General features: G+C 37.5%; 1 protein-coding gene across 1 annotated transcript; it reads left to right on the top strand.

Moving 5' to 3' along the window:
- Nucleotides 1-296: 296 nt before the first annotated feature.
- LOC121437095 (transcription initiation factor TFIID subunit 7-like) lies at nt 297-12,366 on the top strand. Its single transcript, XM_041636935.1, has 12 exons — nt 297-359; nt 1,129-1,207; nt 1,674-1,807; nt 2,742-2,871; nt 3,085-3,140; nt 5,757-5,798; nt 6,549-6,621; nt 7,241-7,342; nt 7,760-8,014; nt 8,205-8,317; nt 9,536-9,595; nt 12,322-12,366. Exons 1-12 carry the CDS (start codon nt 297-299, stop codon nt 12,364-12,366), a joined length of 1,152 nt encoding a protein of 383 aa, XP_041492869.1.
- The last annotated feature ends 1,741 nt before the right edge of the window (nt 12,367-14,107 follow it).

The raw sequence follows: 14,107 nt of genomic DNA, 5'->3' as shown, positions 1-14,107 counted from the left end.
GCCATTTAGCTGAAGTTGACTCTTTTAATTTGACAGAACAAGAATTTTTCCAAAAATATTAAATCATGTTTCACAACAGCTTAATTAATTCATCAAGTTACATTGTGTAATTTGAATTGACTTTGGAAATGATGACTTTTAGAAATCAAGATGTCAAATAAAGTATTTCTAAACTTCTTTTCCATGAGAATTATGGGTAAGATCTTATATAAAATAATATAATCAGAGATGGTCAGCAGAGTGAGCAAGAGTTTGTAGTGACTTTGTTTTTTTTTGTTTTTTATGAACTCAAAGCCATGACTTTAAAGCATGAAGAATCTCAAGATATTGAGGAACAGTTTATATTGCGTCTGCCTCAGGTAAGTAACATTTATATCTCAGAATAAATGTCTTCAGTGCAAAAGTGTAGCTCTGCTTAGGTAACACTAGCATTTCAGGTTATAAAAACTCAGAACATTTGCTTCCCAGAAGTCATGTTCTATTAGCAGTCCTATTGTAGTTCATATTCTTCTCACAATATTTCTTTCTTCCTGTATATACCATCAATCATATGGGTTAATTCTCTGTCAAAACAACTATGACAATGACAATTATGAATCATCTGGTCATTTAGCACAAACATTTACAGCCAATTTTGTGGACAGCCAAGGTAAGACTTGTAAAATTCTTTCTGTCATCTCAGAAGAGTTGGTTGGAGAGACTACCATTGTCATCTGCAAATTCATCACCAAGCAGAGTTGTCAAACTCATTTAAACTTTAAGCTTGACTCTCCCCATTGAAAACCATGTTTGAGTATTATTTCATTTTGGAGGCTATGATAGAGATGGTCAGAAAGTTATTATCATTATAGTTAATCAACATATCTAGTAAACTATAGCTAATACCTTTCCTTAGCAACTACAATGGAAGGATAAGCAGTAAGAAGTAAAACTGAAAAACTGGGAGAAGACACAAAGTGTAGTTTCTAAAAGATAGTGATGAAATTTGAGTTGAGTTCATTTAATTTGATTTATACAATGCATGGGCTTTCATGGTACATAGCATAGTTAACATTTGGAAAATGTAAGGTTTTGTTTAAGGAAGACTATTAGACAATCTTTATGATTTTTAATTTACCTCCTTTTTAGGAACAGGCTTATGCTGTCAGAAAGATTATACATTCTCGAGGTCCTGGCATGAAGGATAAACTAAAAATTGGCTTTGCCCGTAAGTAGTTAATATCAATTCACAATATATTAAACAAAACAATAATTTGCTACAGATTATGTGAAAGGCACTATATTAGGCATTAAAGGTGTGAAAAATAGAGTATGTTATGGTTCTAACCTTTAGAAAGCATACATACACAATGTTACAATCAAATGCTTTTTTTTAAGGAATGTTTAAATGAATGAAATTTGCTGTTGGAGATAACAAGGAAGCAGTTGCTGTCTTACTCATCTTTGCTACCATTAGAAAGAAACTTAGATATTTTTGAACTAGTAACATACAGTGTGTAAAAACAAGCTGTAGATACTCTCTTCTTTTTCTGGATATTGATTTCTAGTCTTTCAAAAATAGTTAAGTTTTGTCAAAAAACTTTTCTGTCCTGCATAAGTCTTCCTTATTCGGTTTCTTGGAGACTGAACAGAGCATTGGAATGTCAATATTAATTTTCTCTACTTTCCTTTAGCTGATGGACATCATGCAGTTGTTCAGGTAGAAGATGTCTCACTGCCTGCTAAGCTGGTTAATTTGCCTTGTGTTATCGGAAGCCTGAAAACTGTTGATAGAAAAACATTTTATAAAACAGCAGATATTTCTCAGGTATGAATTTTTTGAGACATGGTCTCATATATACCAGGATAACCTCAAACTTAGTATGTAGCTGAGGATGACTTTAAACTTCAAATCCTTCTGTCTTCAACTACCAAGTGTTGGACTTAACAGGCATTCCTTTCCACACTCTTAAGTTGTACTGAGGACCAAACCTAGGACTCTGAGCATTTTAGAAAAGCACTCTACCCAAATGAGTGATTCCCCAGATCCACAAAATCTTGTTTAGTTTATCAGTGCTGAGGACCAGATCCAAGTCCTCATGCATGCCAGGCAAGTGCTCTAGCTACCATTGAGCTATATCACCACCACTGGTTTGGTTTTCTTCATCTTCTGGTTCTCGTACCCTTTGTGGAATCTTTAGTCTTTCTGCCGGTATTCAGTTCCACTTGGTAAATGACTATTTACTGTTTATAATTATCAGATCAATTGCACAGGAACATAACGTCATGCCCTGGTTTTGTATTTTTAACTTTTTATTTCTTTACTTTTACAGACTTCTGCTGTTTGCCACTTATAGTGACTTTTGCTTATTTTAAAATATAAATGACTAGGTCTTTTTCTGCTAGAGAGTGTGTTAACTCTGAAAAAAAGTTACTACTTCTCATCTCTACTGGTGCTTTCTCATTTCCTCTCTAGATGAAAATGCTAAAATGTATGCGTTTCATGATATTGCTTCTGCAGTGGTATATGCTAGGTAAAAGTCAAATCATGATACAGGGAGAGAGAAGAGGGAGAGAAAGAGAAGAAGGAAGAGAGGATGGGAAAGGGATATATAAAAGAATCTGAATTTATATTACATAGTACTTGGTTTTGGGAAATGTCAAGAATCATCTGTGCTCCTCATTTCTGGTGGTATGTTTATAATTTATTACTGTTTAGTATTTGGGGCAATAGTAAACTTCTTTGTCTTTGCTAAATATAGATGCTTGTATGCAGTGCTCCTGGTGAGCTTCACTCTCCCCCAGAAGAACCAGTTACCTCTGCTCACACTACTGTAACTGGAAGGGGTGGAGGGAAGACAGATAGAAAAAGATATAACTGGAAGCATGGCAGTAAGTCACCAATCTCTTGCTCATTATGGCTGACTACATTTATCTTTTGAATTGCAAATCTCTATGAATCAGGGACCTCTTACCTGGTTCATTAACTTCTTATTTTTGAAGAAAGAAATCATGCTATGAGCATGACATATTTCTTCATCAAATTCATGTAGATATAGGACAGTCATAAGTCACATGGCATATTTCATTATGTTTTTGTTTTAGTTACTCCACCACTTAAGAACGTCAGAAAGAAAAGGTTCCGGAGAACAAGAAAAAAGGTTAGTCTCATGTCATTTGTGTTTCTGCTGGATGACTTAGGAGAGGACTATGAGGGAGAAAGAAAGGTAGAAAGTCAGTTGGGAATTCGCTGATGCATTTATATGTTCAATAAGCAGTGCCTACCAGATGTGTTGGTACCTACCTGTAATCTCAGCACTTGGAGGCTAATGCAGAAGGATCGTGAGTTTAAGACAAACCCTGGCTATAGACCTTGACTCAAAATGTAAAAAAATTAAAATAGGCACAATCCACAGCATTATGAGCTAGCATTTGGGGCTACAGCAGTGACTAAAAATAGAACCACTTCTTTAGGTTATAGTCTCATTGTTAGGGATTCAGAAGAATCATGAATTGGACATTGCACCTCATGCTTTTAGTTTTCAGATGCTGTAGATTTAAAGCGAGGCATGTTGGTTACCTGTGATCTCAGCATTTTGGAAGCTGCAGCAAGAGGATTGCCTTCTGTTGTCCAAATCTTGGATGACATTGCCATTATCAGGCTAGCTAGGAATACACAGTGAGATTTTCTTATTCTAAAAAAGAAAGATTTATACTTTCTTCCTGCCTTACATTACTGATCTTTAGTGCCTAGCAATTCGAAATCTCTTTTTCATCTCTGTGGTTTTTTTTAATGTTTATTATCTTCTATATATTGAACATACAGTATATAATCTAAGAATGACATATTGCTGAATTGCATTTCTGGTGTGAATATACCAATGTGTTCAACTGTTTACCCATTAAAACATAACTGTATTGTTTCTACTTTTTGACAGTTATAAGTAAGATTGTGAGTAGGTTTCTTTGTGTGAACTTAAATCCTAATTTCCCCAGGATAAATGCTCAGGAATAATTCTGAACCATATGATAGTGGCATATTTTAAAAGATTTTTATTCATTTTACTTAATGTCTATGACTGTTTGAATCTCAGGGTCTGTTTGATATAGTCCAGGCTTGCATTGAACTTGCTGTGTGGTCACCTATGATTTTTGATCTTCCTGCCACCACCAGCATCTCAAGTGCTGGGATTACAGACACGTATTACCATACCTTGTTTTATATGTTGCTAAGGATTAATCCCAGAACTTAGCTCACATAAAGGAGGTCTTTACCAACTGAGACATGTCTCTTGCCAAGCATTAGCTTTTAAATTTTATTTACATTCATTTAGTGTGTGTGTACATACATATGTGCAACAAATGGAGCTCACAGGAAAACTTGAGAATCAATTCTAGGTATCAAGTTCAGGTCATCAAGATTGATAGCAAGCATATTAATGCTCAACCACTTCACTAACCACAAACATTTTTTTTAAGTTTTTATAAGACACTGCCATACTTTTTTAGAGGAAGTATCATTTTATATTAACACTGATAGTATATGAAATACAAATTCTTCACCTCATCGGCATTAGGTCTTGTCATTATTTTCTTTTATTATAGCCATTCTTATAAGTGTGTAGTGATTTTAATGTGGTGTTAATTTGTATCTTTTGGGTAGATAATGGCCTTGAATTTGCAGCAGTGCTCCTGCCTCATTGTCTAAATTCTGGGATTACAAAAATGCACTACGACACTAAGCTTCTTTTGACAGTTTCCTTCCTTCCTCCCTCCCTCCCTCCCTCCCTCCCTCCCTTCCTTCCTTTAAAGGATTTATTAACTATGTAATGTATACAGCATTCTGTTTGTGTGTGTTCCTGCAGGCCAGAAGAGGGCACTAGATCTTATTACAGATGGTTGTGAGCCACCATGTGGTTGCTGGGAATTGAACTTAGAACCTCTGGAAGAACAGTCAGTGCTCTTAACCTCTGAGCCATCTCTCCAGCTCCCTGACCATTTTCTAAAATGACTTTATTATTAAGTTCAAAGAATTCTTTTTCTAGTCTGTATACTAGTCTTTCATCATGTATGCATCGTTTATTAATACCTTCTCATGTTTGATAGCTTGAGTTTTTAGTTCACTTCACAAGAACTTATAGAAAGCAAGATTTTTAGTTTTGATGAAGTTTAATTTATTGATATTTTTATTTTAAAGATTTTGATTTTTTTGTTGTTAAATATAAGGTGTCTTTGCTTAGCCTAGATACTGAAGATTTTATATTTATGCCTGTGATCCATATTTCAGTTTTGTTAAAGTATGAGTTTTAATTCAAGATTCCCATTCTTCTTCTGTGCTCTCCCTCTCCTCCACCTCTTCCTTGGGAATATTTGTATGGTACTATTTGTGGGTTCTTTTTTTTTTTGTTCCAGTCTCTCTATAGATACTGTATTGTGGTAAGTCTTGAAATCTAAAGATTGATTGCTACCACTTCATTTTGCTTCATCAATATTGTTTAAGAATTTTTAGAATAGTTACCTTTCCATATGAATTTTAGAATGAGCTTGGATATGTATACAGTAAACCTTGTCAGAATTTTGAAAAAAAAACTGCACTAAAGTTGTAGACTTAACTTTTCTAATTTATGTGTTAATGTGTCTTAGTAACATGCCAGCCAATGAAATTTATTGTCTGCTAAATAGAAAAGTAGGTAAATATATTTGTAGATCTCTTTAAGCTGGACTTAAGTAGAGAAATCAAAATATAACGTTGTTCTTTGTTGTGCTTTACTTCATAGCTTCCTGATGTCAAACAAACGGATGAAGTTGGCTTGCGTAAGGTACAGAAGTGGTCATAATCTTCATTGTTTATTTTCATATGCTTCATATAAACAGATATACACACATATACATACATACATACGTACACTGGATTTTATTCACTGGGAACTAATTATTTAATGTCCAATAGCAACTTTTATGGTAGTGATTCCATGCATTACAAACTGCTTTCCCCTCCTTATTTTCATTTCAAAATCCATCCCTTGGAGTTAAGAGTTCAACTTACCAACATTTGCTTGAACTAATAGGATTTCTCATCAAAGGCCTTGGTTTATTCTTGTGTCATGAGGAATTAATTGTTGTGGAGTAATGTTTAAAACTATTCAAGTGAGAACATGCAGATAGGATCTAATTTTTATAGGAACATTGTAATAAGGTGGAAAAATGCAGTGGGGAAATTTGGATTTTAAAGCAAATTATTTGTAAGTAACTAACATGGAATTATTGTTCTTTGCTAATGAGTTAAGACAAATAATGAAACATAAATGTTGAAACTCTTGTTCATAGAGTTATAGACAGGTAAGAGTAAACATTTCAAGTGATTTAATTTTGGAAAATAAACTTGCTCTACAAATTTGTAGATTTTAGATAGGTTCCTTCATATATAGCACTATTAAAGTAGAAGTTTTGTTGGATGAGCATCAAACAAGGCCCAATCATTTTAGTTCATTAATATATAGGGAAAGGTATTTACATAAAACTGGATGCTAAATGATATTGCTGGTATTTCCTTCCATACATTGCTTCAGGACACTGAATCTCCAAACGTGGATAAAGAAGTGAAGAGACTGCTGTGCTCAGATGCTGAATCCGTCAGTGTTCGTATCCTTTATATTAAATATTTTCCTTATAGTCTGTTTCATCTCATGTGCATGTTATGACAAATCTCACCTTTAGTTGGGAGTTTTGCTTTTCTTTGAGATATTGGTATCAAATTCAGAACCTTGTTATGCCAGGTAAGTCCCACACTACTAAGCAGCATGTTTAATCCTCCCTCGCTTCTAGTGTTCGAGTGCCAGTTTTGATGTGTATAACTTAAGACACTTTTTGCTTGTTTTTTTTTTTCGAGACAGAGTTTCTCCATAGCTTTGGAGCCTGTCCTGGAACTAGCTCTTGTAGACCATGCTGGCCTCGAATTTACAAAGATCTGCCTGCCTCTGCCTCCTGAGTGCTGGGATTAAAGGCGTGCGTCACCACCACCCGGCAATTTAAGATTTTTGAAACGTTATTTTCTATCTAGAAATGGTAAATACAGACAGACAATAGAAGGGTATTTATGTTTGTGTAATTTACTGTAAGGCAGTTTCCACACTAGAAACGCAGGTACAATGATCTAAATTTGACCTAAATTAAATATTAGTAGCACTTTTAGTTAAAGAGCCACTTTCATTTCAACTGTGTGCTCTCTCTTCTGGTTTTTCCTTGACTATTATATTTTCAGGTTGGGAAGTCATTGCTGATGATGAAACCAAGGAAATAGAAAGTCAAGGGTGCATCTCAGGCACTTCAAGAACCGCACGAATGCGTGGTCGTAGCTCATCAGGTACTTCATTGAAAATAGAGGAAGAATTTCAGATAAGGGCAAGTGTTAACTGTGTGACAGACTCACAGACCAATCAAAGAAAAAAAAAGATGTCTTTGTCCTTTTTCCTCATTGGTCCTCCTATGCTCTTAGGGTTTTAGAACTGGAATTCTAATCTCCTATATGCCCTTATATTCAACTTCCTATGGACCCTTAAATTCTCTAGATATCTTGATAATTGAATACATGGATGAATGTTAGTGTTTCATATTCCTTGTCATTATTTTACAAAGGGAATAATCTCCCTATAGGAAAATAATTTATACAATTCACTGGTTCTCCAGTGAACTTCATGGTAAGGCATGTATTGCTATTTGGGGTTATGGTCATTTCCAAAGGTTCAGATTGTTTAATTTTTCCCTTGCTTAAAATCAATAGAAACTGCAATGCTTCGAGAGATGTTTGGCGATTCTGGCAGTAAGAGTAATGATGTGGGTGCTAAAATTGAAGAGGAGGATGTTGACAATCAAAAGGATGGGGATCAGGATGACGATGATGACGATGATGAAGATGATGAAGAAGAAGAAGAAGAAAAGGAGATAGACAATCTTGAAGAGAATTTAGAAAGGGAGCTGCAAATCCAATTTATTCATCCTAGCTTCTGTGAAACCAACAAAGATTACAGTTCAATAAGTAAGTCAGAAGAAAAGACAAAGGAATTGGGTATGGAGGGTGGCCGTATAAAAGGCTAACTCTGAACAAGCATTATATGCAATGCTTAGTTTTCAGAAGTTTTTAGTCCTTGTAGTTTTATTTGATTTGTGACTTGGTCCATTATTTAAAGCTAGACTTAATACAAAAATCCTTTTTCTACCTCCTTCAGTCACAGGAATTCAGAAACTGATTCATGTCAAAGAAATGAAGCTCCAAAAGATTTATAAAAAAGCACAACGACAGAAAGATCTCCTTAGGAATGTGGAAAACTTGACCCTTAAGGTAAGTTCTTCTTGACTGTTAGATGCCCTGATATCTTACTTTCAAAATTCCATCTCTGTGTTTCCACTCACACCATCACTATGTAGTTGACTCATAAAGCTAAGTAACTTTTTAGAAATTTCTACTAAAATATCCCTATTTTATTATATTTTAATACTTTTTTAATCTAAGCATTTTTATAGGGAACGGGACCAGGTGACCTGAGATAATGACCAATATTAAACATTTACTATAGCAGTGACACAATAAAAGAGTTATGTTTTATCATTTCATTTACTCCTCAGGTCCCTGAAACATAGATCCTTTCACCATTCTCACTATATAACAAATTAAAATCAGTTGGGTTTTTTGGCACATGCCTTTTATCCCCAGTACTGAGGAGGCAGAGGTCTCTGTGAATTTGAGAACAACCTGGTTTATATAACAGGCTCCAGATTAGCCAGGGTTACACAGTAAGACCTTGTATCAAAAAAGAAAATAAAGAGAATTAAAGCTCCAAGAGGAACCATAATAATTGGCAATACATAGAATAAACCTGTTTATACTAATATATATTTGTTTCAGTAAAAAAGGACCAAATTAATTTAAAAGTCTTATCACGTATAATGGGTGAATTTTTATATTTTTATATACATTTTCAGGGTTTCAGTGAAAGGAAAATACATTGTTAGGTCACATTTGCTCCCATCTTGGTAGTAAGGTGATTATACAGCACTAAGAGAATCCTTTGCTAGATTTTTTTCCCTTTCTTTCTTTTTTTTGTGGAGCAATAATTGTCAAAGAGAAGCAGCTTGGTATAGAGCTATACCCACTTTGGCTGTAGTCTTTTAGAATAGCCAAAGATAGTAGTATAGATACATCTTGAAAGATTCCGATATCTGATACTATTGTGATATACGTGCAATTTACATATGTGTGGTATTGTATGCAGTGTTAGGAGTAGTAATGTTCTGTTCTTGAGGGGAAATGGAGGATTAATACAACACTAGGAAAAATATATCATGTAGATATTTCACCCATTTATTTCAAGAAAAATGCTGTAGAGAGTACATAAAATAAGATTGGATGGTTAGGCAGTAGTTTTGTGCTACAGTTTTTCTAAAAATTGTTTTCCTATAATTGACAGCTTTCTTATCAAATATATGACAAAATGGGTTCTGTGGTTCTCTCTTCCTTTAAGATACATCTTTCATCACTGATACAATTTATTTTTTTCAGAGGCATTTCCAGTATGTTTTGGGGCAGCTTAACATATTAGAAAAACAAAAGTGTGAAGAGGTAAGAAGTACATTTTTAAATAAATAATTTGCTATGAAGAACTCAACCACTTCTAATCTATTTTTGAGCTGTTTGTCTTACAAGAATAGTGATAAACATATATTCTGTGTGACAATAGCAGGATGCATCAAGAACTTTTTCAAAGTCTGTTCATTCAACAGTTATTGAATACCTCTGGAGTGAAAAGCACTGGATAAAGAGTGTTGGATAAGACAGATAAAATAGTTGTCCTCATAGATCTGCCAAGGGAGATTGATGGTAAACAAATTATCATATAAATATTAAAGTATAAATCCCAAAGAAGCACTATGCAGGAAAAAAGTCAGTATTCTCCTTAGAATAAGGAGAATCCTGGATTAAATTACAAGAACATAGCAAACCTCCCTAAGGAAATTATATTTGTGCCTAGAGAGGAAGAGTAAATCAAACAAACCAGTAGTAGAGCATATTCAAGGTGTCACTTAGGGTATGGAGAGAACTTGACTACTTTGACTATCTGCCCGTGTTTTAAGCCATGAAGACAGTTGTTTAATGTAAAGTCTGAAAATAAAGCAAAAGTTAAATCATTTGACAGTAGACTAGGATAGGAAAGATAGGTTTTAGTTTTAAGTTGGGTTTAAGGAATTCCTTGCTTGAGTATGAAGGAGGAGAATCAGACCTAGTTTAAACTTTCATTTAAAATTTTTATTGTATATGTTTGTGTATGTGCACATACACATATACATAGGGGCATGTATTTGGAGATCAGAGGACAATTGGTGTGAATGGGCTCTCTGCATCGTATGAGTCCTAGAATCAAATTCATTTTTCAGTTGGGCCCTAGGATCAAATTTTCAGGCTTGTGCAGCAACCACTTTTAAATTCTGAGCCGTCTAGCTAGCCTAAGGCCCAGATATTTCTTTTAAGATTTTTTTTAAAAAAATTTATTTATTACGTATACAACATTTTGCCTCCATGTATGCCCACATGCCAGAGGAGGATGCCAAATCTCATTACAGATGGTTGTCAGCCACCATGTGGTTGCTGGAAATCGAACTCAGGATCTCTGGAAGAGCAGCCCGTGCTCTTAACCACTGAGCCATCTCTCCAGCCCAGGCCCAGACATTTTTAATGAAATATCTCATTATAAGCAAGGCCCTAGCTACAGCAGACCTAAAAGTTGACTCAAAATAACCTATAAATCACATTTTACTTAACTATTCTTTTTCTGATAGACATTTTTCAGCTCTTTGAGTATTAAAAATAACATTTCTTTGACCATTTACATATGAGAGGATATATCTTAAAGGATTGATAGGACTTAGGTCAGTTAAAGGGTGACGAAGGAAAAGAAAGTACTACAAGTGATATTTCAGGTTTCTTTTTTATTTTTTAATTCTTTTTGTTGAGCTATATATTTTCTCCATTCCTCTCTCTTCCTCTCCCCTCCCCTTCTACCCTCTCCCATGATCCCATGCTCCCAGTTTACTCAGATCTTGTCTTTTTCTACTTCCTGTGTAGTTTAGAACCATGTATATCTCTCCTAGAGTCCTCATTGTTGTCTAGGTTCTCTGGGGTTGTGATTTGTAGGTTGGTTTTCTTTGCTTTATGTCTAAAAGCCACTTATGAGTGAGTACATATAATTGTCTTTCTGAGTCTGGGTTACCTCACTCAATATGATGTTTTCTCAATCCATCCATTTGCCTGCAAATTTCAAGATGTCATTTTTCTTTCTGCTGTGTAGTACTTCATTGTGTAAATGTACCATATCTTCTTTATTGGTCAAGGAGCATTTAGGTTGTTTACAGGTTCTGGCTATGACAAATAATGTTGCTACATAGTTAAGCACATGACCTTGTGGTACAATTAAGAATCCTTTGGATATATACCCCAAAGTGGTATTGCTGGGTCTTGAGGAAGGTTGTTTCCTAATTTTCTGAGAAATCGCCACACTGACATCCAAAGGGACTGTACTAGTTTGCACTCTGACAAGCAATGGAAGAGTGTTCCCTCTCCAGCATAAGTTGTCATCAGTGTTTTTGATCTTGGCCATTCTTACAGGTGTAAGATGGAATCTCAGAGTTGTTTTGATTTTTGCATTTCTCTGATGACTAAGGATGTTGAGCATTTCCTTAAGTGTCTTTTCAGCCATTTTAGATTCCTCTGTTGAGAGTTCTCTGTTTAGATCTGTACTCCATTTTTACTGGATTATTTATTGTTTTGATGACCAATTTCTTGAGTTCTTTGTACACTTTGGAGATCAGCCTTCTCTCCGATGTGGGGTTGGTGAGGATCTTTTTCCATTCTGTTGGCTGATGTTTTGTCTTGTTGACCATTTCCTTTGCTTTACAGAAGCTTCTCAGTTTCTAACTTGAGTGATTGTTTATTCCAAGCCACAGAACAGTTTACAATGGGGGAAAGAATGGAGAAAAACATGCAATAAGTTAATCTCATGAAGCTACTATAGAGTATTGCAGGTAGCAACTTTAAAGTTTATATTATGAAGATGACTGTAGCTTGAGGCTTTTGTGGTAAGGGTCCTGCTCACTACCCCTATTTTACCTTTTGAATATTCTTAAAATTGGTTTGTCCAGTTGTACATATTTATCAATTCTTTGATATAGTAAAAAAGGATCTTTGTTACACTTTTGAAATTGTAATAAAGGATGTTTTTTAAAAATAAAGTTTGGAATACCAGAAAAAAGTTACAAATAGCTTTTGTGATGCTTTTCTGCCTCTCCTTACAGATTTATCACCTACAGGAACAACTGAAATGTTACCTAAAGGAGTAAAGAAACCCTCAGCCTAGCATATAAAATGGATTCACTTTCCAGATGAAGACCGGGTGGAACCACTACACTAGTTGTTTTATATTGACCAACTATATTTGCTTATTTGAATATTTTTAGTTATAGTAAAAAATAAAGATCATAGCCATATAGAAGGGGACAGTATAAAATGCATAATAGGCTTAGAGACCCAACTCAACATGGGCTTTGTTTTTCTTTATCAATTTAAGATTAAATATGTATGAGTTGCAACTTTGTCTTTTGTTGTATGGTACCATTAGATCATTCGGCCATGCTTGTCAAAGGAAGATGGGAGGATGTACAACTGTTTTAGAGAAGCTAGCTTTTCAAACCCCGTTTTAAGTATTTCCTACAATATAGAAAATAATAAACTTGTCAGATTGTAATCCTAGCATTCAAAGGGCAGAAGCAGAAGGGTCACAGTTGAAGGTCAGCCTGGTATATATACAAGACCCTGTCTCAAAAAGCAAAACAAAAACAAAAGTAAAAACATCCCTAATTTCTATCAATGACTGGATCCTGTCACAATTGTCTAAATGCCTACCTTTCATTAATAAATACTAGGTTAATGCCCTTCCTTTTTTGGGTTAAAGGCTACTTTCCTGCTCACCGATGATTTCTTTCTACTTATCTTTGCTCTCTGATTAGATATTGAAGACTGGAGCTGATGTTATTCTTTAGCTAAGAGAAGAATTACAGAAAAGATGACCCCCTTATCCTAAGTCTTTCTATTGTAACTCCCATAAGAAAAGATTAGCAAGAGATGACCGGACGGTCCGAGGAGGATGGGGGGTGCTCTGGCGACCACGGGGCCCGGCAGGAGCCAGCCCTGGCGACCCACAGCAGGGGGCATGAGCCGCAAGGAGAAGCGCAATGAGGGCGGGAGGCTCCGGCCAAGGTCGTGGGAGAGGGGCTGCCCCGCTTGGTGAGGCGGCCAGCGGGCGGAGGGAGGGCGCGGTGGGGGGGTCGGGGGCGGGGTGCCCCTGGGGGCGGGGAGGGCCGAGCGGAGGGAGGGCCGCTGCCGCTGCAGCGGCCGGTGCTTCCCTCTGGTTATATAGCGCGGTGTGTGGAGCTCTCTCAGAGCCGGCGGAGAGCGCCCCCGACTCTCGGCCACAGCTCCGCTGCAGAGCCCGGCGCCCGAGTGACAGCGGCGCGAGTGCAGGGCAGGGGACCCGAGGCGCGCTGGCACCTCGAGCGGTTGGCAGCCCTCTCGTGCGCCCCACAAGTAGTCCCTTCCCGGCGCTGCCCGCACCCTCCCGCAACTTGAGTCAAGTTGACAACTCCCGCGCCCGGAGCCACCCGCCCGGCGCACCCCTGCCCTAGGAGGAGAGGGAGCCGCAGCAGTGGCGCAGGGGACGTTCGGGCGTCGGCGGCTTGGTCATGAAGGCAGTGCGCGTCGCCTAACTCGTGGCTGTCACCGCCGCTGCTGCAGCGGGACCGGACGGCTGGGCGCTGCGGGACAAGCCAGCGGCCGCCAGCAGGAGGCGCCGAGCCGGGCGGCCGCAGCGGCAGGCACAGCCCGTGGCCACCGCGCCGAGCGCCCGGGCGGGACTGGCCCCCGAGCACTTCGGCCCCTCTCGGCATTTCGGGGGGCGGACTCGGGGCGCACGCTTCGCGCCCCGATCGCAGTGACAAGCGCTCCGGGGCCAGGAGCTGGGCTGTCTGGCTCGGGGAGGGTGAGGACACACGGTGCTGGGACTCGCGCGGGACCCGGGACGTCGCG

This window comes from Microtus oregoni, unplaced genomic scaffold, assembly GCF_018167655.1.
Source record: "Microtus oregoni isolate MIOR12 unplaced genomic scaffold, Mior012 000050F_ref0000143, whole genome shotgun sequence".
Taxonomy (NCBI): Eukaryota; Metazoa; Chordata; class Mammalia; order Rodentia; family Cricetidae; genus Microtus; species Microtus oregoni.
Note: the sequence above shows the minus strand (reverse complement) of the source record. Positions and strands in the feature narration are given on the sequence as shown.